At 42.3% G+C, this 23,076-nt stretch overlaps 2 protein-coding genes across 6 annotated transcripts in view; both read left to right on the top strand.

Annotated features, from left to right (window-relative positions):
* The window catches only part of greb1 (growth regulating estrogen receptor binding 1), a 28,262-nt gene extending 7,448 nt beyond the window's left edge, over positions 1-20,814 (top strand). The window contains exons 4-34 of one of the 2 annotated variants that reach the window (XM_033617537.2): positions 216-392; positions 671-853; positions 2,437-2,550; positions 2,760-2,897; positions 4,901-5,062; positions 5,216-5,338; positions 7,476-7,661; positions 8,952-9,088; positions 9,415-9,691; positions 9,800-9,928; positions 10,035-10,244; positions 11,119-11,316; positions 11,447-11,630; positions 11,789-11,972; positions 12,101-12,237; positions 12,359-12,710; positions 12,833-12,948; positions 13,124-13,329; positions 13,450-14,065; positions 14,207-14,363; positions 14,451-14,553; positions 14,797-14,952; positions 15,092-15,228; positions 15,331-15,492; positions 16,390-16,594; positions 16,899-17,061; positions 17,197-17,315; positions 18,064-18,296; positions 18,607-18,807; positions 18,929-19,067; positions 19,726-20,814. In XM_033617537.2, coding sequence (XP_033473428.2) covers positions 216-392; positions 671-853; positions 2,437-2,550; positions 2,760-2,897; positions 4,901-5,062; positions 5,216-5,338; positions 7,476-7,661; positions 8,952-9,088; positions 9,415-9,691; positions 9,800-9,928; positions 10,035-10,244; positions 11,119-11,316; positions 11,447-11,630; positions 11,789-11,972; positions 12,101-12,237; positions 12,359-12,710; positions 12,833-12,948; positions 13,124-13,329; positions 13,450-14,065; positions 14,207-14,363; positions 14,451-14,553; positions 14,797-14,952; positions 15,092-15,228; positions 15,331-15,492; positions 16,390-16,594; positions 16,899-17,061; positions 17,197-17,315; positions 18,064-18,296; positions 18,607-18,807; positions 18,929-19,067; positions 19,726-19,889 — 5,768 coding nt within the window. In that variant the 3' untranslated portion in view covers positions 19,890-20,814. The remainder of the gene's footprint in view (positions 1-215; positions 393-670; positions 854-2,436; positions 2,551-2,759; positions 2,898-4,900; positions 5,063-5,215; positions 5,339-7,475; positions 7,662-8,951; positions 9,089-9,414; positions 9,692-9,799; positions 9,929-10,034; positions 10,245-11,118; positions 11,317-11,446; positions 11,631-11,788; positions 11,973-12,100; positions 12,238-12,358; positions 12,711-12,832; positions 12,949-13,123; positions 13,330-13,449; positions 14,066-14,206; positions 14,364-14,450; positions 14,554-14,796; positions 14,953-15,091; positions 15,229-15,330; positions 15,493-16,389; positions 16,595-16,898; positions 17,062-17,196; positions 17,316-18,063; positions 18,297-18,606; positions 18,808-18,928; positions 19,068-19,725) is intronic. The other variant, XM_078160671.1, reaches the window with a different exon arrangement.
* A 471-nt stretch (positions 20,815-21,285) lies between these two features.
* Positions 21,286-23,076, top strand: part of lpin1a (lipin 1a) — a 34,528-nt gene continuing 32,737 nt past the window's right edge. For 3 of the 4 annotated variants that reach the window (XM_033625333.2, XM_033625339.2, XM_033625375.2), the window contains exon 1: positions 21,286-21,489. In XM_033625333.2, coding sequence (XP_033481224.1) covers positions 21,418-21,489 — 72 coding nt within the window. In that variant the 5' untranslated portion in view covers positions 21,286-21,417. The remainder of the gene's footprint in view (positions 21,490-23,076) is intronic. The other variant, XM_033625365.2, reaches the window with a different exon arrangement.

Below are 23,076 nucleotides of genomic sequence, written 5' to 3' on the forward strand. Positions count from 1 at the left end.
AAAAACAGTTTTGAATGAGTTTTGAATTTGCCTGTGCTAGAAATCTCGATGATGAAAAAGCAGCAGAAAAGTATCCACATCAGCTGTTTGCATGGTGTCTGTCAGCGCTGTTCTTATTTATGCTACAGTAAGATAAAGTTATCTAAAAGTCATAGAAAAGCTTCCAGATCATTTTGTTTAAATAGTTGTCCCATCTTGTCTTTTCATCCCCACAGGCTTCTGTCAGGCAGGCAGGGACCTGCGTCTGTCCTCACTGGCATCAGATCCCCTGGATGTGCCCCCTGGGTTCATGTTGGTTGGGGTGAAGTCCCCCTCCCTCTCTGAGACCCTGCTGGTGTGTGCTGTAGACCGTCGCTTCCTGCCTGACGAACGGGGTCACAACGCACTGCTGGGTGAGGCAGGAGATTCACAGAGAAACAAAAAAATATCATCACTCTTGTTGAAAAGTCAAAAACGCTGAAAATATCAACTTTCAGGACTCGTTTTAAAGGAATAGTTCACCATTTTTGGGACATACTTTCACACTCTCACATATAATACAAATGTTGAACAATTGCTTTAAAGTTGATGACAGTGCATTTGTGACATGATAGAGATGGTTGCATGATGTGTGAATGAAGAAACATAAAATGAAGCCTTTTGTAATCTTCTGTTCATGTGCTCCATCCAGGCTTCTCAGGGAACTGTATGGGCTGTGGAGAGAAAGGCTTTCGCTACTTCACAGAGTTCTCCAACCACATTAACCTAAAGCTCAGCACCCAGCCCAAGAAACAGAAGCACTTGAAGTACCATCTACACCGAAACAACCAGGGTGTGCTGGTCAAAGGAGCTCCCATCTGCTGGAGAGGACATGGTAGGAGATGGACTGGAGTGATTTGGTTTTTGGGACTTTCTTGAATGTCTACATTAAAGGCAGTGCTGTCCCTTTTGTGATGCACTGATGGCTCAGCAGTGGAGGGGTTCATTGAAGAAGTAACACAAAACACAATACAATACGGCTGTTGCCATCTTGTTTTTTTGGTCAGAAGTGACCATGTTTGGGGGGGGGGGGGGGAGACTGGCATTGTGTAGGAGTGAGGGGTGGATTTAACTGAGAAGCCAAGGACACTATCAGCAGACAAGCCGGTAACTCAGGAGGCTCTGACCTTAATTATGTGTAACTTTAAGCCATAATAAAATGTGAACAGGTGAGTTATATTAAAATTCACCCCCTATATAGTCATCATGAAAGGGGAATTAGGATAGAGACCAAAACATGTTTTGTACCAGGCTGTAGACATGTTTAATTCTATTGTAAAGTTGGCCATGTCCACATGGGGTCCATTTGGATTGACTGTCTTCCGGAGTCAGTCTCAAGTGGCCGTTCACAGAACTGCAGTTTTTGGCACCTGCATGTTGGCTTCATTTTTCAGTCCCAGAGGTTGTTCCTTACCCTTAACAGGCACAACACATGCATTAGGTTAAAGGGCCTTCACCATTAGCTCTTTTATTGTCTTACAAATGTCCAAAAGTCTGACTTGTATTGATTGGGAAACAATGAGTGTACGGGTCTGACCAGATGGACAGGTAGCAAAGCCTCGAGGACAGGTCGGGCCTTAAGGACAGGTGAAAGGTGAGACTACACAGTGTACACAGAGGCCACAATCTGGAGGTAACCCATCAAATTAAAATGGTGTGATCGGACACCACCTGGTGAAAAGGCCTCCGGGAAAGCACACCAAACACGTGGATATTATGTTCTCTTAGTGTTTCTAAGCACATCCTGTTGTCTGCTTAATACTGAAAGGTTACCATAGTAATCCTACAGTGATCCCACTGTTGCCCTAAAGTTACCATAGAAACTAATGAACAAGTTGTTCTTAATGTTTTCAATACTGAAGCTGAGCAGCGTCAGACCTGGAACCCAGTGTCTGTTCACCGTCAGTGACATAGGTTGGATAACTTGTCTTGGCTCATTTCTCACGAAAAGAAAACACACTATTTTCCTGGACCCTTGCTTTGGTATGACAGGAGTATGAAATAGGAGAGAGGGAGAAGCATACAGTGTGTGACATGCAGTTAGAAACAGAAACAATATCCATCTATCACACACACTCATTCCTGAATACCTCCATACCAGTCATTCACTGTCTCCTCCTCTGCTGCAGGGCCATTTACTCACTCCAGAGCAGTGTTGTATTATTAAGTCCAGCCTGTTTTAGGAAGCAGGTTTGCTGAGTTATCTGGATCAGATCATGGTTCTAAATCTGAGTGACTTCCTGGCTTTACTCAGAAAAGTTGGTGGACTTACTTTTTGGAACAGCCTCTGTTATTAGTTAGAAGTGTCCCAACACATGCATGCACAATGAGAAAGTTATAGCAATATCCTAGCCACTGAAAAGTTTCTATCTCCATGGATATGAAATGACTTTGTCAGTGCATCTGTGTGTGTTTCAGATGGCAGGATGAGACCGTTGGGGCCCAGCCTCTCAGAAGGCCATGCGACATCAGATGAACAGCCACCAAACATGTCACTGACTCATCCAACACTCACACCTGGCAGCTACACAGGTAACACACACTAATGCAAACACAGAGATTTGTTGCAGAGTTGATGTTCTCATCAAAAATTGTTCTGTTGTCTTGGTGGTTTGTTTGCATTCTCACTTGTAACAGAAAGATGGAGACAATACGCCATAATCACAGACATATTTGTTCTGAAAAGTTTCAGTTATCAATATTATTGATTCATCTTTGTCTGTCTGTCTATCTGGGATCAGCAGGATCAAATGTAGACCCGACAGGTCTACCACACATAGCTGACGTCCCCCACTCGCTGACAAATGGCAACCATGCTGTTCCCTCCATTGCCCAGCCACCTTTAAATCAGTCAGGGCCTTGGAGACCCACGGCTACAGGTACAGATTGTGCAGACTTCAGCTCTATAATCCAGCTGATATCCAGAAGGAAGTGTATGTCCTGTATGACATGTCATTTGAACAGTTGTTATTTCATGTGTATGTCATGTTTGTGTAGAAAAAGTAGAAGCAGTTTTGCTAGCCCTTACGTCTTTCACATCCTACAGTACTACACACAAAACATAAAATCTCTATACTGAACAGAAACTATATCAAATGCACCTTATTTCTGCACTTTTTTCACTTTCTTCACTACAGAAAGTGAGATGAGGAGTCACTCTCAGCATTTCTAAGCATCTGCAACCAGATTATCTCTGGCTTTGTGCAGCATCCTGATTGCTGAAACACTGTAAATGAGAAACCCAAGTCCCTCTCAGAAATGCACTTCACTCCACAAATGTCCTGGCACTTCTACATTAACATTTTACACTAACTTTTTTAAATATCCTGTGTCATTTTACCATAAATGTTATACCAGGGAGAGATAGTAAAGATCCAGTGGGTATCATTCAGGGGCATCTATTAGCAGAAATGGTATATAATATTCATAACTATGTTTTCATTAGTTTATAATCACCTGAAACTAAGAATCCTGTTTTTGTTACCTTAGAATGAGCGGTTTCTATCTATATAGGGAGCAGGTTCTCTTCCAAAGAGATGGGAACTATGGGGACATTCACGTTTTTGTGTCAGCGACAGTCGTTCTATAGTCTTGGCATACTGTATAAGTTAAGGCTCTGCAACCACATTGCTAGATGCCACTAAATCCTATGTATCGGACCTTAAACTGAACATTTTGTTCCACCTATTCATATGTATGTAATTATGTAAATCTGTCTTTTTTCTTAAACGCAAGGACAGAAGATCTATTTCATGACCCCAAATAATGTCAGTTTTCAACATCACAATAAAAGTTCCTCAATATTAATTAACAATGCTTGTGAAGATAATAGAGAAGATTATCTTTTATTCGTCCCACAGCTGGGATATTTCAGCAGCAAAGAGACAGCAGCAGAGATCACCTAAAAGAAAAAGGCAAAACTGAAAAGTTACTTATGGAATCTGATAACACAGTGACTACCTGCATGTAAACTGGTGTTTATTGCTATCAGGATGGTGTAGCTCATCTAAAGTATAGCATAATTTCTCACTGTTGTGGCCTCTTGTGTGCATGTAAGCATGGTCAGTTTGTGTCTGTTGTCATTAAGCCCCTCCCCTGGGTTTCTTCACACCTCTAAAAGGCAGCGCCCCTACCACCAGCAGCCCACACTGTGTGTGTGTGTGTGTGTGTGTGTGTGTGTGTGTGTGTGTGTGTGTGTGTTATAACACCCTTGCCATACAGGCAGCTGCATTGTGTGTTGGGGGTTGTCCTTTGTCTTTCTCCCTCTCCCTCTGTCTGTCACCTCCATTAACCAGGGTTGTAAAATTCCCTCTCTGTCTCGTCTCTTTCCCTGCCTTCCCGCTGAATGAAAAGCTTCCTTCCTGTCGATGTTGTTTTTTTCATGGTCCCTTTTAACAAGTGGACCTTTTATGTGTCTCCCTATTACTGCATTTCAACAGAGTTTGAGAGGAAGAGGAAGAGACAGGTTAATGTATGACTAAAATACAACTGTTTTCATTACAGTATCAACAGCGGGCCATCCTAAAACATCAACATAGTGGAGGTTCGGTTGATTTGGGGGTTATTAGAATAAGAAAAGTGACTCATCTGCGGTACAGTAAATCTTTCCTAAAGCATATTAAAGCAGCAACAACATCCCGTAGCTGGGGACAAAGTAGAAAACTGTAAAATAGGAAGAAAAAAATAAAACATTTTTTATAATAAATGCACCGATGACAAAATAATTAAGTATTTCAGTTCTTGTAAGTTCAGACTGTAAATATAAAAAATGTGTGAAAAACTATCTTGGTGGCAAGCTCACTGACTACACTGTAAACATTAAAAGTATAAAATACAAACTTTTAAGCTAATACTCTATGTGATCCTGTTCTTTATCCTGCAGGGTCCCATGCAAATGCTGGTCCTCCAAAAAAGAGGCACAAGGGCTGGTCGCCTGAGTCAGCTGCCAACAATCTGCCAGAGAGCACTGTGAAGACACCACCATCTTCATCAGCCTCATCAGCATTATCAGTGCCTTCTGTAATCACAAATGGATCCAGATCAGGTAAAAAGAGGAGAAGAGACACAGCATATAGACAGAAAAGATAAAGGGAGAAATGTATCAGGAAATTTGAGATATTTATTTATTGCTATATGTGTAAATAAAACAGTTGCGTATTGCTTGCAGTGTTTAAATATGTTTCTGTGCTTTCTCCAGAGACTGCAGCCCCGCTGACTTCATCACAAGGGTCCTTAACCCCTCTATCCCCCCCAGGCCTGTCAGTGACAATCCCTGATCAGCTGCTACACACCTGCAGACTGCAACCTGTCATCTTCAAAGGTCGGATGGAGCACACTCACTCTGTACAATATTACTTGTACCTGTTACAGTGTTGACTAACTCATCAGTCAAAGTAAATATTGACTAGCTGGTGTTTGGTGAACATTTTTCCACCCAGCTGTCAGTACTGGACTTTCTCAGGCAGGTGAACAGGTGAGGTTTTCAGTCACTACCCAACAGATGGCCAGTTTAGCTTGCTTCTCCTCACAGGTTAGAGGTCGGCTTACTCCTGAGGCTGTTTCTCAGCCTATTTGTCCTCCCCTTCCAACCTTTCACCCCTTTGTATCAACTGTCAAATCATCCACCTTCCTTCTCCATCCTCTTTGTCCTAAACTGCCTCTTATATCTGGTGTATGTACTTTCATCCTTTTATTTTATGTGTTCACTTCATATTCATCATCTATCTGCCCTTCACCCCACCAACCACCCATCTTGTCAGTTCCTGTCCTTCACTTTAGCTGCTCTTTGTGCCTTATATTATACATCCCTACCCCTACTATTATCCTCTCTCTCCCTTGGGAGTGGAAAGAACTGCATTTTCCCACCACTCCTGTACAACAACTGGTCTCTATTTGGGGTTGTTGCAGTGGAAGCCTTTCATGTAGTAACTCAAAGAAACACAAACCATAAAATAAAATCTAACAAAGTTCATGATAAAATGTATGTGTCCTTTTCTTGTCATATAACAGCAGGTGATAGCCTTTATGACTCAGATGAAAATGTATGCATCGTGTCCATTGTGATTATCACATTACATAATTTCATAAAGTGTTGGACCGTTTTTCCATCCAGCTGTTAGTCAAAGCCTCGTGCTTTTCCATCCATGTATTACATTACATTCATTTGGCAGATTCTTTCATCCAAAAGGGAACTTTCCCATCCATTTACATCAGGAGCAGTTTTGGGTTTTGTATCTTGTCCAAAGACACTTCAGCATGCAGGATGCAAACTACAGGGGAGCCAGGGGAAGTTGGCTCTTCTTAAGAAGACATTAGCTCCCCTGAAAACATGATTTATGAAACTTTGAGGGGTCTCAAAAATATTGACAGTATTTTTGCCACACATTTTTCTGTGTCTTAGGCCCCGTTTATACGACAATGATTTCAACTGAAAACGGTAAACTTTAGTTACGTTTTGGCCGATTGTTTACACAACAGCGACGTTTTGGGTGCCTGAAAATGCAACGATTCGAAAATGGGTTCCAGAGTGCAACTTTTTGGAAACGGCAGCGTCTCCGTTGCCATGTAAACTTGCAATATGCAGTTCCTCTGAAAACGGAGACTTTTCGCACATGCGTATTACGGTTCCAGTCACTAGGCATGCCGACCGTCACAACAACAATGCCGAGCTCTGTTTGTGCTGCTCACCCTGTTGATTTGAAGTGAAGTGTAGATCTGTTACTGTAGCAACTCCATCCAGATAAAGTTATCTGTGCATGCTTTCGCCATTGTGTCTTCTTTGTTTTGATTTGTAATCACCGTGTTGTAGAGGAAGGCGCTTCAGCGCAGGCACATGGCATCATGCCGTGGTGTTGCTTTGCAAATTTGCACTGCCACCCATTGACCTGGCGTGCATACTACAGCGTTTCCAGTAGATTTTGCGGCTCCGTGTGAATGGGGATCGTTTCAATAATGTTGTCATATAAACGCAGAAGTTTTTTAAAATGCAAAGGACAGACTTTTCTGTTTTTAGAGAAACCGTCTAAACAGGGCTTTAATCATCATGGATCTTGCGTAAAATCTGGCTTTAATTCATGTACGATTCATGCATGAGGGTGAATTCATCATTCACTATATGCTTTATATTATTCTTACCATCACCATCAAATTGGGGTGGCCCAATGTCATAAACTTCACTCAACACAAGCTTGCAGCTAGAAATGTTTCTTTGCAACAAGAGTTACAGTCAGGCCCAAAATGCCCCTTTAAAAAAAGTTGTCTCTCTCAAAAGCTATGGTATATTGCACACTATCAACATGCAGAAAAGAGGAGGAGGGGATCTGCAGAATGACATCAGCATTAACCCTTAAAGTGAATGGCCAAATCCACCACCTCAGCCACTACCCCCACTCCAAGTTATAATCTCAGCCTCCTCACTGGGTTCATCTGTTTCCTCTGTCTCCCTCTCATTGATACAGGTCATGGCTCACTCCCCCAGCTGACTGGAAATGTCAGTGAAGTGCTCGTCAGTTCTCTGCTTCAGAGTTGTTACCTGAGCTCCCAGACACTCCCTAGAGTCTACCAGCACTATGGCCCGTCACCCATTCAGCCATTGTCGGCTGAGATGCAGATTCTACTCACAGTCTACTACCTTGTTCAGCTAGGTCAGTCTAAAACCTTCTTCCTGCATAAAGTCTTCAATCATACGCAGCCAGAGAGGAGGCAACTCATTGACCTTTGAATGATATCAGTGCTGTGTCTCATAATGACCACTGGGGGGCAGACAGGATAACAGTTAAGAAATAGAATGCTGCATGCTCAAAAGCTGACGCTACACTGCAATGCTGTCTCTAAATGTTGAATAATACAATTAATGTATTAGTGATGTGGAATATGTTATAACATTTAAGTTTTTATGAAAAATTGATGCCACACTGAATTGCTGGTTTTAATGTGTAAGAATAAGGTAAAGTGATAGGAATAGCTGAAAGGGTTATAATGGGTCTAATTAGCATGAATGTCATTGAAAAGTTGCATGATATCAATACTGTGAAATATATTAAGTCTTTTTGAAAAGCTGGTGCAACACTGAAATGTTGACTTAAATTTGTAGGAATAAAATGAATCAGTAGGACTAGATTGAAACGTGGAAGCAGGTCAAAGTAATATGAATGTTACTGAAAAGTTAAATGATACCAATACTGTCAAATAATTTAAGATTTGTGTAGAGGCTTACACTACACTGAATTGCTGGTGCAAATGTGTTAGTATAAGGTGAAGTAATAGGGAGGAATAGCTGAAAAAGTGGGAATGGCTCTAATTAGTATAAATGTCATTGAAAAGTTAAATGATAGCCATAATGTATTAAAAGATGTGGACCTCAGTTGCTGGCCTTAAAAACTGAATAATGTCCATGATGTTTTAAAGATATGGACCACTGTAAGGTTTGACTTGAGCTTCTAGCTAAAAGTATGAATAAGTGGAAAATACATGAAAATGCTTTTCAAAAGACTGAAATTTGTTCTTGTTCATTTGTCTGTGTGTGACAAACTGTACTTAATAGCTGATCTAAATCACTTGTGTGTCTTCAACTGTGATCAAAGGTTAGATTGGTGAGTGAGTCCTGGGTCAAACAGTCAGCTTCAGAGAAATTTAGCTGAAGCACACATTACATCTCAGTCTGTCCCGCAGCAATGAAAGGTTGCCCTGGTAATGCTAACTCCTAAGTGAACCCATTGAACTGGGTCAGGTGGTTAATCCTATACAAATTTGAATAGGGAAAAATTCTTATAAAATGGTGATAAAGTGGTTTTGGAAAGTTTCTACATTGAAAATGTGAATCAAGCTCAGGTCTTCTCACTCTTGCTATTGTTAGTCCTCTAAATAAAAACATATTTCATAAAAAGCTACTGGCACTTACTTGTTTCTTTCTCTCTCACCTATATTCACCCAAGGTCCTGACCAGGTGCCCCTGATAGAGGACTTGGAGCAGATATTCATGAGGTCATGGAGGGAGTCCCACCTCAGTGAGATCAGACAGTACCAGCAGCCTCAAACACCGGCCACCCAAGGGAGACACTATGGCATAGAGGTAAGACAGGGTTTCTTAGAATTGTCCTGTTGGCAAATGTTTGAGTCTTAGAAAAAAATAACTTGACAGAAAGTTTAGAATTCAAATAAGCAAACACATTTACAAGTGAAATTTATGCCCCAGGGTTTTAGGAAACCTTAGTCATGTAAAGCTGTACACATTACCAATTCACACCTTTTAACATCACAGAAAGCGCTACTCTCTTCCCATCTAGCTTAACATGCAGCCATCTTCTTGCAGCATATTGCAGAAACAAAAACTGATGACAAGGCAGAGTAGACTTAATAAATGCACAAATTGCTCATCTTTTTCTACTCTGCCTCCAGACCCAGTCCACCCTGCCTGGACTCCCCCAGCATCTCTCCTTACCTCCCCATAGCCAACAACCCCTGACCCCCAGCCAGCTTCCTTGGCTCGCCCAGCTGGCTGCGTCGTCCTGTGGAGAGGGCGTGGTGGTGTTAGGGGAGCAGATTGGATCTTTGGCTCAAGGCCTCCAGCAAACGTTTAGCAGGTTAATGGAAGGACGGCTTGAAAACACCAACTATGTGGTGATTATTGTCACTGCACCAGGACAGGAAACGCAGTCCTGTGTGGTAGTCACAGGTAGGAGTTGTGTTTTTTTATATGTGTGCGAATGTTGTGAAATTGATCTGAACATTAAACTAAAAGAATAAAGCAGATTTTAATTCAGTGTGTTTGTGTGTGTTTTAGGTAAACACCAGTGTCGTGCCTTGGCAGAAAATATGTTCTCACCCAGTGAAGGTCTGAAAGAAATCAACCACCAGCTCTCCACTGGTGTTGCCCAGGAACTCATCCACTACTGCAATTCCCTCGGACAAGGTCTGTCTGCCCTTTTTACATGCACATTTGTGTGTGCAGTGCAGGCATACTGTTCTGTGTTTTATTCATAGTTTACCAACATCTAGTGTTCCTCTCTGTTTCTCAGATGGTGATTTGGATTCCCTCCTGGATAATGCCACTGTGGACAGCAACGAGCCATCTCCCTTATCCAGTAGTCAGGAATCAGCTGAAGAGAGGAGCCTTAAAACCACACACAGTCCTAAAGACACAAGCAGTCCAAAGGATTCACACACACAGTCAAAAGACTCGCCCAGCCCTAAAGAGAGAGCTTTAAGTGCCAAAGACACCTGTTCAGGTGAGACACAGACAGCTTGATGTGTACATTGTGTATGAATGCATTTGTTTACCTCACCTTAGTGTGAAAATGCTTCAGGCAGATGTCATCCATTAAGAGTCAGACAGTGAGCAGTCTTACAAATATCTTGGGACAATTATTGACTCAAAATTAGGCTGTCCTATTTCCACATTGACAACACCATGATGAATCTATTCTGTTGTATCTTTTACTGCATCAGTTTTATCTTGGCCAGACCACAGCATGCAAGGCCAGCCCTATAAATGCAAAGGTCTGTCCATCACTGAGGGAGTGAGGGAGTGACTGATTGAATGATGTGTATTGTGTATTGCTTTTCAGTCATGACTGAGATGAAAGATTCGCAACAACAATGCACATGTGCCTCATAAGCAACATTGCTGTATTTATTTATTTTATTTAAGTGGTTCAGTGATTATTGGAGCTTTGAGAACTTTTATCATGTCAGTCTATTATCTGTGTTGTTTGTAAAATGTGTGTCAAGATGGATGCCTCATCTACTGCAAACCAAATCTACTTCCGAGTAAAAGTAAAGTAATCTTACCCTGTACAGGTTCTGCCAGGTTAATTCATACTGTATCCTATGTTTGAACTAATTTCCTAAGTTGAGATCTCCTTATTTGCCCCAGTCTTACTTTGTATGTTTCTTCAGTTTGCCTTTTGACTTACTGCTGCAATGCAACTTTTCCCTGGGATTCATCTGATTTGCTTTAAGACATGGAAGAGTAGTCTGCATGTATTTTCAAATTCTTTACTCCTTTTGCCAGTAACTGTGCACAGCTGATATCAGGGCATTCGTTATATGTGAAACAAATCTTTTGTTGAATATGATAAGAATTTGTGTTTTTTTGTGTAGAATACTCCGTAGAGTGGCGTGTGGTTCGTCCCATTCAGCTGGCAGTAGCCAGAAAGCTGCTGTCCCACGTTTGTGCCATAGCAGACTCCAGCACACAGAACCTGGACCTTGGTTCCTTTGACAGGGTCAGCTTCCTCATCCTGGTACCGCCCTCTGAGGTCACATTTCAGCAGACTGTTCTCCACCTCTGGAGCTCTGGTTAGTTACATGTCTTTTATTTGTGTCGCCTTAAAAGGAAAGACAAGAAGAATCTTTTTAATTTGTGTGTATGCCCACAACATGATAGGTTTTTATGTTGACCCTCTTTTTCTTTGGCTGCGTACCTCAGGTGTCCTTCAGGAGCTTGGAGGTTCAGACCAGGAGTGTGGGTCTCAGCGGGAGGCTGAGCGTTATGTGGTCAAGATGGATCAGAGCGCTCAGGCACGAATTGACAGCCTAATCCAGGAAGCACAAAGCAACTCCTACACACTCTACATCCTGGTCCATGACCACGCCCACTGGGACATCAACAGGTGTGTGTTTGGTGTGTGAGAATGAGAAAGAGATCAGACAATCACTCCATTCACTTTTTATCGTTCATCAAAGCAACCTGGCACAACAAAAGCATCAACTAAGCAATGAGGCATGTATTCTTTCTTTTTCTGACTCTCTGTCACTTTCTCTCATTCAGTGCACCCCGCAGCAGCTCAGACAGTGATTTGGGTCTGGTGGACCAGCTGTTAAACTCCCGACATGTCAGAGACGCTCCAAACATCCTAATTCTCCACGTCACCTCCTTCCCCTTTGCTCTGCAGACACAGTTTACCCGCATCAGCCCGTACAATGAGATCCACTGGCCCTCTGCATACAGTAACGTAAGATGGAAGTCTGTGTGTGATAAACACTCTGTATTCAACACACACTGATGACTTATATCTAGAAGTTGACAAAAAATGATTGGGAGTGTACACCTGTGACATTGTGTGTTTGTGTGTGTGTGCAGGATGTGGACCTGTATCATGAGAAGACGCGCTATTTTGGTGTGTCAGAGCTCTTAGAGTCGACCCGTTCAGGGAGCAGCCTGCCTCTGATGCGATATGATTCCTCCTTTGAAAGCATGGCATCTGCCCTGGAAGAAAGGTAGCACAACACATACATGCTTAGTCTACTCAAATATCCTATTCCTAACAAGCAAGATTGAATTACTTGCAGGCCTACATGATAAATAGAGAAAGAAGCCCTAACAATCTCTCCGTCCCAGGTTTCCCAAGCTGCACAGTGCTGTGATCCGGACTACAGTTTTGATCCAGCACTACTGCGTGGCTCTGATGGCTGCATCTGGCAGAATCGGCAGCTCCCACAATCTCCACAAACACACCTCTGTGGAGACCCTAGAGATCGTGCAATCACTGCTCACTGCTGCCCAGCAATGTCCCGCCCACCATGGTCACATGGTCCTGCTGAGGATCCCGTCTTTGGCTCTGGCAGCATGGGCCCACAGACGGCTGTCCAGAGTGAGGAGGCAGCTGGGTCTGGAGGAGAGTTTTGAAATCATACTCGGGAATCCAAATCAAGCTTTAAATATTGGACAGAGCTTCACTGATCAGCTCAAGGTGGGGTAGTAGTTCATAATATCATAAAACACAGGATAAATGAGTTTATAGATGGATGAGCTTAGTAGAGAAACTTACTGACTGTGAAAATTGTATGTGTTCTGTATTTGTGTGTCCTGCAGACATGGCTGAAGATCCAGGATGCTGACTGGGTTCCTAGGACGTACCTGGAGCTAGAGGCCCTTCCCTGCATATTGATCCTGTCAGGAGCGGAGCCACTGGGGGAATCACTGCCCAGGTACACACACTGAGCTCCTAACTTCTGACCTAAAACACTGACCCTTTGTCCCCAACCCTCACTGTACTGCACTTTCACCACCAAGTGTTAACTTTATAGGAATGAAAATAGGTTTGATGTGTAACATTGAGACTTGCAAACTGGAGTTAAAACAGTGAATTCATTCTCTCCACAGGTCACTGAAGTATTGTGATCTCAGAGTGATAAGCTGCTCCTACCTTCAGCGAACCACACTTGAACAAGAGTTAGGACTAGCTGCTTATCTAGTGAGGGCAGAGTCACGACCCCCACACAACCCTGGACCAGGAAGTGACCTGCTGGAGAGTGATGCAGAGAAACTCAGCAGCACTGACAATGAGGAGGAGGAGGGACAGGAGAATGGTGAGATGAGATGCACATGAGCTGTTCTTTGAGATTCAAAAATTCGTTTAATGTTCATACTCTGAAGGGATAGCTCAACTGATTGTTTTCTTACTCTATTTTTCTTCCTTTCATTTCCAGGGGACTCCCCTCTGTCATGCAGTCAGCCGCTCCAGCAGTCAGACAGTGGTACTGTAGATCCTTTCCCTACCCAAAGCACCACCTCTCCAAATGTCCAGAAAGGGACCATCGACACCACACCGTCTTCCTCACAATCACAGACTCAACTTCAACCACTGGCCCCGTTTCAGCCTTTTCCATATCCTCAGTCTGCGCTACACCAACAAATCCAACTTCAAGCGCAGAGTTATTCCCAGGCCCAACCGATCTCCCAGCTGCAGCCACAACCCCAGAATCCAAATCAGCCATTACCGCAAACAAGTTCCCAATCTTACGCTCAAACACTCCCCCATCATCAGTCCCTCTCCCAGATGCAGATGCCTCACCCTCAACCTCAGCCTCCTCCCCCTCCCCAGTCTCGTCGCCAACACTCCAAATCCACCTCCTCTGGCTCCTTGTCCCCGCGAGCCTCCTCTCCTCATCTGAGCTGCTCCTGGGCGCGTGGAGTGAGTCGCCCGCCTTCTGTGCTCCTCCCTCGTGCCCTTTACGATATTATCACAGCCAGTGACAGCAGCGGGCTTCCACGATGTACCTCATTCCTGCCACACATGTCTGTTGCATGGGCAAGCAGCTTCAGGTAAAACTGATTTAAATGTGAATGGTACCCAACCCTGATCATATGAATCAAACTCTGAACAGTGGGCTTGATGTATTAAGCTGAATTAGTACATCTTCATCCATCATAGGGGGATTTTATAACTGTGTCTTTTGTGTGCAGGCCCTTGCTGAGTAAGATGATGACATGTACAGAACAGTCACTGTACTATCGCCAGTGGACAGTCCCCCGCTCCTACCACATGGACAGCAGCAATCGCACTGAAGGACGAAGTGACAACTTTCACCCTCGCGGACTGCTGCTCAGTGGACCCCCACAGGTAATTTCTTCTTATCTCTATCTTTTGTTCAAGCTCATGCCATGCTGTATATTTACAATAATGTCCCTTTGTTTTTTCTATGGTCAGGTGGGTAAGACAGGAGCGTACCTGCACTTCCTGGGTATTCTGTCTCGGATGCTGATCAGGCTGATGGAGGTGGATATCTACGATGAAGAAGAGATCAACTACAGTCAGTACCTAACAGTATTCTAGTGTATCTAGGATTTTGTCAGAATGCATCCAGAATAGGCGTGCTGTAGTAGTTGGTGTTTCTGGTGTTGCAGTGTTCAGGCACACATTGATTACATTACTGCCACGAGGTAATTAATCTGTGTGAAAATCGGCATCCCTAGTCCAGAATAGGTTCTGATGTTAAATATTCATCAGCTGTAAACTCCTGTGTAATGCATTCACTTGTAATGTGTTTATTTAGGTGCACAGGCGGAGGGGGTGCAGTACCACCCACCCAATGCTTCCTGGCCCAATCCAGACATTCTGAGGACGATGCCCTTCGACTACACCATCCATGACCCCAAATATGATGACATCAGCTCTGTCTACAACCCTGGATATAAACCCAGCACTGAGGGTAGGCACAGTCAGAAAATAGACGTCAGTAATTTAACACACAGCCAATTGTGTTCACGGAACATTCATCTTGTAAAACAAATCATCAGAAGTAACCCGCAAATTATGCTATTGTTGTTTGCCCCTGTTGTCTCTCCAAGGAAACCCTGTGCGCCAGGAGGATGTTTACTTACGTCGGCGGACATCTAGGATCAAGCTGTCTAAATACGCAGCCTACAACACCTACCACCACTGTGAACAGTGTCATCAGTACTTGGGCTTCAACCCCAGATACCAGGTCAGCAGAACACAACAAACACACACAGACAATCTCACACACTGCTTTTGAAGTGTAAGTGTCACAGGTGATAATGTATGTACTCTCTAATGTTATATTCAGATGTATGAGTCAACACTGCATGCCTTCACATTCACCCATCTACTGCTCGGGGAAGAGATCCAGCTCTACTTCATCATTCCAAAGTCTAAAGAGCACTACTTCAGCTTCAGCCAACCGGGAGGTCAGCTGGAGAGCATGCGGCTGCCTCTCACCTCTGATTGGGTGAGTCCTTCCTGAGTGGAACCTAAATGACTGAACCTTAAATACTAGCATTACTAACTGTTAAAAACAGCCACACTCAGAGGCTGATAGTTGTAGAGAGAGGGGTGACATAACCGCTTAAATTTGGGGAGAAGGGAGCTAAATTTCATACAGTGTCTCTGTCACTAGCAGTCTTAGTGTAACACACAAGACAGTGACAGAAACAGTTGTGTAACATATGTCAAAAGAGCACGAGAGAGAACTTCAAACCCATCTTAGTTTCTCAGCTCCACACAGCTGGCCAATTGCTGCATGATGTGAGCGTGAATGTTGGATTGTCGGTTTTAGGAACTTGCAGAAATTGTTAGATACAGCCCCTCAAATTCCAACATCAGGTGGTGGTGCTAAGATTGTCCTGTTACTGCTAATCTTACAATATAGAAAACATGTATAGAAATGTTAAAAATAAAAAATTAAACTAGATAAAAAGTGATGTGTATCATTGATTGACCCTTCCTCACATAACAAAAGAACGCTGATATTATGAAATATTTAAATTCTAGTTTAGAAAGAGTCTGTGTTTTGGTTAATCCCTTTTAGGTGCAGATGCACATACCTCAACCCATTAGAGGTGATTTGCAGGGTAACCACAGTGTAACATCCTTGAGCTCCACTAGGTGGTGCTACAGGCTAGACTATGCCTTAAATTGTTCTTACGGGAAATGGATTGCCGTAGCCCATTGGTTGGTTAAAAAAATATGTGCAGAGCAGATTTCTGTTTGAGAGGATATTTTGTAAATTTAGTAAAGATCTAAAATCACAACCTCTGACCAGCACACCAGCCAGATAACATCTGGACACATTTTATCATTGTTGATACTACTTAAATGTTTTTATTATTCATTTCACCTTCCCCAGAGCCCAGACTGTATTAAGAGTCCAATCTTCACCCCAACCACCGGTCGTCATGAGCATGGTCTGTTTAACCTGTACCACGCTATGGATGGAGCCTCACATCTGCATATCCTGGTGGTCAAAGAGTATGAGATGGCTGTGTATAAGAAGTACTGGCCCAATCACATCATGCTTGTGCTGCCCACTGTCTTCAACGGAGCTGGAATAGGTATTTTACTATAACTGCTGTTAGAGCCCTATGTAGGGACTAGGGATGCACCAGGATCTGAATACGTTAATCAGGAAAGCACAAATAATTTGGTAGAAACAGATAATAATTCTACCCGAAGTTGCTTGATATTATCTGGGAATAAAAATTTTTTAGTAAATTTTATTAGAAATTTTATTTCATAGGTTTTTATTACAGGCATGCTTAGCAGTTACACTGACTCATACAGTACTGAAAAGTCGGTATCAATTGTCTTCATACTGTCTTTATGCCACCTTTATAACCTCTTCCCGTTCTTCTCCAGGTGCTGCTCACTTCCTGATTAAAGAGCTGTCGTATCACAACTTGGAGCTGGAGCGCAGTCGGCGTTTGGAGGGAGGGGGTCCGGCAGGCGATGTATGGCCCTTCATCATCCTGGCAGATGACTCCTGTGTTATGTGGAACACAGTGGACCTCGACGCACGCAAGTACATACAAACAATATTTATATGAAAAACTGTGTTGGATGAAATGACTGTCGCCTTTATTAGAAGTAAGGATTTGCTAATTAATTTTATGAGTAGGTTTTGATATAGTTTCTGTTTCCTTTCTGCTGTGGTTAGTGGTCCAGCAGAGCACACTGTGTCACTGAAGCAGATCTTACAGCACATGGAGGCCTGTCCAGACCTGGCCCACTTTGGACTGTGCGGGATCAGGAAGTGGAGCAGCCGTGGATTTGCAGGTTAGGGGTTGTGATGTCAGCAACCTGAAAAAGTCAAGAATCATAGTCAGACTGTATTTTCAGTCTTTGTAAATACTAATCAAATTGACTTAACTTGACTTATTTTAACAAACTACAATCTCAAAATATTGCAATACAGTGTAATGACACACACAATGGAACAGTATAAGCTCTACAAACATAGTACAGTAAGTATTGTAAGGCTGTTGTATTGGACTGCAGAGGATACTTCAAAATAATGAGCCACTCCTATGTGTATGTGTGTGTAAGTTGCTATGAAACATTCAGGGCAGATTGTGCTTTCTGTAGATGCCTCATGTCTCGACTGTGGATACAAATTGTTACGATCCCATCTTTTCAGTGTAAGCTTGTTTACCTTAAAGATTTTACAAATATCATTTTAAAGCATAATTACTATATGTCTGGCTATATCTCAGGTCTTTCAGGTCCCCCTCCAGATATGTTTTCATGTGAAATACTCTCTTATGATTAATATTTTAAAACATGGTTTCCCATATGAAAAGGTTTTATTTTAAAAGGATAAAGGGTCTGGAAGCAGGTCCACTCTTTCTCCCTCATGCAGAAAATTCTGAATGAAAATTCTTTTGGTAAAAGAGCAGCGCTCATTAAGATGGCTAATACTAACATTAGAAGGAACGTAGGAGGGATATGTTTTAACCTCAGTCAGAGCCAGACTCTAATGAGGAGTCTGTTGTGCACCAACATGCATTTATTTTGATTCATCCAGGTCATAAACAGAGCGAGCCCTTCTCCAGAGGTCAGCTTCATGACTTTCTCCTCCTCAATGTCGACCGGAGCCAGAATGTCCAATACGACCAAAACCGCTTCACCTGTCACGATGTGGACTTCACCCTGAGGCTACACAGTGCCGGGTTGCTCGTGTGCCGCTTTAACAGCTTCAGTGTCATGAAGAAGCAGATCGCCATAGGAGGATACAGGACGTTTATTATCAAGACAAAGGTAAATGCTGAAAACACACAACAACATGACCACATATCTCTCAAGGAGCAGAATAAAGACACAGATTTGTAGAATACTTGATGATTATTACTTTATGAATGCCACATTTGCAGCTACACAGGAACAAAAAGAAATCTATAAAAATATTGAATTTGACTATAGGCTTTACTTTGTTTTGAAACTGATACATTGGCAACTAATCAATCTAAATATGAATTTGTGTAAGTATTTATCAGTTAATGAAAGATATTTTAGTCACAAAACGTAATGGCAACGAAGGTTATTAAACAAAAGTTTGAAATGTCTCCAGATGACAGATGTTCCCACCTCAGTGGGGCCCTCGCAGTACATCTGTGCCCCGGACAGCAAGCACCTTTTCTTGGCGACACCAGCTCAGCTCCTCCTGGAAAAATACCTTCAACACACCAGCCAGAAGCTGTTTCCCCTCAGCACCAAGAACTACACACACCCTGTACTTTCTGTGGACTGTTATCTTAATCTGGGACCTGAGGTACACACACACACTAAGAATTATTGTCTGTTTGTTCATGATAAATGATTAACCTCTGAACAGATGTAAAGGTTCTTATACCCATACATTCCAGTAGTCACCCTCTTCTTGCTTCCTGCAGGTGACGGTGTGTTTCGTGAGTTCCAGACCTCACTCAGTCAACATCAGCACCACAGGGCTGCTGTTCAGCGGCCTTCTTCTCTGTTTCGCAGACTCCTTTGTGACTCCTGGGTTCCTCAAGAAGTTCACCTTTCTCAAAGGTACAAACGCAGACCAAATAAAGACAATGAAAACATATACTGGTATGTGTGTTAAGGCCCAGACACACCAAACTGACTTTAAAGAACTAGCAGCAATGAAAGCCAACTGTCAGGTTAGGTTGCCTATGTCTAGGCCAAAAAGTTGCACATGAACACACCACAAAGACCATTGCTGACAGCCAACCAGCATGTAGGTTCTGCGACTGCGGGAAAGGAAATAACTCTCCACACCAGCAGACAGCCAGTGAACAATAACACAAATTCAACATGTTGAATCAGCTAAAATAAAGCCAACAAGGGTCATAGCTGTGGGACACCACCAAGACTTGGGTAACGGATGCTCTCCTACAGCCCAATATTGACTTGACTCGATGTGTCAGGGCCCTTACAGATGGTGCATATGCAATAATGTATTGTAAAGAGCAAGCTATAATTCTTGAATCTCATTCTGAATTTCTAAAAGAGCTACATGCAACGTTTAAGTCACAAAAACACATATCGAAGCCCCTGTGGAAAAGTGGCTGAGAGGCATTACCATATAACTGCAGTGTCATCGGATCAGTTCCAGCCAACGACCCCCATTGTCTATTAAATTAAGTCAGAAAATTATTTGATGTTTAAGTCACTATGTCCCTCCCTTCTGTGTACTTCCCTCCAGGTGCGACTCTGTGTGTCATCAGTGCAGACCGTAGCTCCTTGAGGCAGACGGTGGGCAGGCTGGAGCTGGAGGAGGAGTGGAGGTTCAGGCTCAGCGATGAGTTCCAGACTGCCAACGCCAAGGAGGACCGACCGCTCTTCTTCCTGACGGGGAAACATATTTGACTGAAACACACGGATACAGTGAGCTGCAACGAGTCACAGTCAGGACTGAAATCACTTAAATTGCCAAAGAGAAAAAAATATAGTGTTTTTGTAGCATGACACTACGCACTAACATGACGTGACATGGCCAAGGAAACAAGGAAATAATTTTGCAATTTTTTTTTTTTGTTATGTGGACTTTATTGAGTCGTGGTTTATCTGAGTTAGCAAAAGATTGTTTACCATTATTGTGGTTAATGTACCACTTCATAAATCACTTTCACAGTAACCTTAGAAGAGTCATCTTTTTGATCCACTATAATTGGTTTTCTTGAATTTATTTTGTTTTGATTGCACATTGTAGAGAAATGTAGTGATAAATAGTAAAATTGTAAAAAAAAAAGTCCTGATCAAAACACAAAATCTTGATTGTATTTTTGAAGGAGGGGATGTAAACAAAACTGGAAATGATAAACTGCTTTTGTATTTTATTTGTGTTTGCAGTTTCAGCTGTGTTCACGTTTGTGTTGCAATCTCACAGTGCCCTGCACACCACCTTGTGAATATGAGAAGCTTTTAAAAAATGGTCGACACAATCATTTGTGTGCAATGGTAGCCGATTTTTGGCAACAGACGTTTTAATTGGGTGATTTTTGTAGAAGTTTGTTTTGCATGTCTCTTTTTACATATTGAAATTCTGTATTTTGAATATATTTTTGTCAGATTTGCATTTTGTAAAAAAAAAAAAAAAGTACTTATCCACTGTGTGTACAAGTAACAGTGTTGTGTTTGGATGTTCAGCATTTGCTATGCTTTATGCTCTGTAGCCTGTACGATGACTTTATTTGTAACTGCTGAAGTAACACAGATCCACTGTGTGTTGGAAGCATTTTGCAATGTACAGTTTTGTATGCCTTTAATTGTATAAATGTACAGACATTTTGAATTTCTTGTGTGTGTGTGTTTGTTTGTCCCTCAGTCTGGACTTTAATTTTAACTGTAACTTAAAACTCAAAAACAGGGCATAAACAAAGTTGATGTGTGCTCCAAGTAATATTTTATGACTGTCATGACCAGTCTTACTGGAGTTGCTCATAATTATTTCTGACTGACAGACAGGCTACAGAGTACATGCAAATATAGTATTTAAGTACTGTATGTAAAAGAAAAAAAAAATTGATGCGTTATTTACTGTATAATGTTACTTTCATACGTTACCAATGGCACAAATCCGCAATCTATGATTGTTTGCTGGACTTTGTGTATGTGGATACAGTGGCGTCAGATGGGCACATAGACCAGACGTAGAGTCCAGCAGCACTGGACCCTCTCAGATTTCCTCCGAGTACTCCATTCCAAGAACACGCTTGTTGATAAATTTAGTCTAAAACACACACTGCATGTCGCAAAAGTACCAGCTACTCAAGTTAAGAGTCAAGGACTCGTCCAGAGCTAACCAGAAGAGCATTTACCAACTTGAAGAGATTTAACCAGTATTAAGAGAACAGGAACCTCAGATCGCACTCTGCGTCTGTCAAGACATGGAGCCATGACCCTCGAGGAAGAGCAAGACTTCAGCAGCCACAGTGGGGATGACAGCCTCAGCGACAGCTGGTCCTGGGTAACTAAAATAATATGTACTGTATGTTTAACAGTTTTGTGTCAGTAGGGGTTAAAGGGGAACATCACCTGCATTAAGAATTCTGATATGTTATTTCCAGCCTAGGAATATTTGTGAACATGAGTTACTCTCTTAAAGCCAGAAACAAGAGAGGGAAGTCCTCACACTTGTGATGTCATAGGGTATAAAGTCTGGAGTAGCTCCATAGACAATAAATGGGAGACTGATTTTGTGGACACAGAATGTTTGTTTTCTATTTTATGCCAAATGAGCTTTGTATTGGACATGGAAATGTACAGGAAAACAGGAAATGTACCCATACTGTATACTCAGATCGTTCCCCTGGGTGCTCTCAGTGTCATCTAGAACACAATTACCACAATTACCAATGGAACAGCTCCACATTTATACTTGATGACATCACAAATTTGAGTTTTAGCCTACTTTTTCCATTGGGAGAGCTGTCCATGTTTACTATTATTTTCGGACTGTCTTAGAAGACAAAAACTACGCAGAGAAGGCGATCAAACTTTAATATCTAGAGGAAGTAAAAGTCGTAAGAAGGTTTCCGTAGGTGAACCTGAGGAAGGATCATTATGAATGAAATTATGAATTTTCAAATTGAGCACAGTTCTCCTTTAATTGTTTTAATCAATAACTAGAATTAAATATTAAAATTAGTTTTTTTAAGAGTACATCTCTAGGAAGATTGCATCAATGGTCGGTAGCTGTGTTTCTACTAAAAGCAGAAAGAAAACAACTTCTAAAATGCCAAGACTAGAAATGACCAGCAGCAGGGGAGTAGACCCGGGATGCCCATGTAGAATAGGAGTGTATGGTGGAAAACACTGAGCTGACTGAGCTAAAAAAAAAAAGCTCTATAGAAAAAAGTGGAAGCATTTCAAAGGAAATTCTAATGGAAATGATTTAATATTGAGAGGAGATTGGTTCGAGAAGTGCACTGACTTCTGACTGAGACAGCAATTTCATCAAGACATTGACATAAAGGCCTGTTTGAAGACAGAGAAAGGGACCACCTGACCAGTCAGAGGGTCCTCTCTACGCTGTGTCCTCATAAACACTGTGATCAAATGACACGCTCATTCCGTGCTGATGTGCTTATATTCCCGAGAGAGTGTGTGTCTCTGTTTATGTCCTTCTCGTGTACCTTACAGTCAGTTCTCAGTGAGCGTGCTGGTTCACAGAGTATGTGCACTTTTGTTTGTGTGCGGTAGAACCATGTGCTAGATCAACAGCTCATATCTCACCGCATGACCTCAAGCCCACATGGGTACTTAAAAAGGAATATTACACCACAGTTAGCCAAGATATTACATAATAGCCTCACCATGCAGAGGCCTGTGAGTGGCTCTGTGGGCTCAGGCAGCACCTCCACATCACCTCCTCCTCCTCCTCCTTTAGATCATATCTGCCTTAAGGTAATCTTTAACTGGAGTTCATTGTTTGCATTATTTTGCCCCTCTGGTTACTGTCTGTCTCTTTACACTTTAGATGTCCTCACGTCCATTTGGCTACATTTATTTTTTACGATCAAGGCAAACATATACTCCTCCTATGAAGCCGCAA

Source organism: Epinephelus lanceolatus, chromosome 2 (genome assembly GCF_041903045.1).
Source record: "Epinephelus lanceolatus isolate andai-2023 chromosome 2, ASM4190304v1, whole genome shotgun sequence".
NCBI lineage: Eukaryota > Metazoa > Chordata > Actinopteri > Perciformes > Serranidae > Epinephelus > Epinephelus lanceolatus.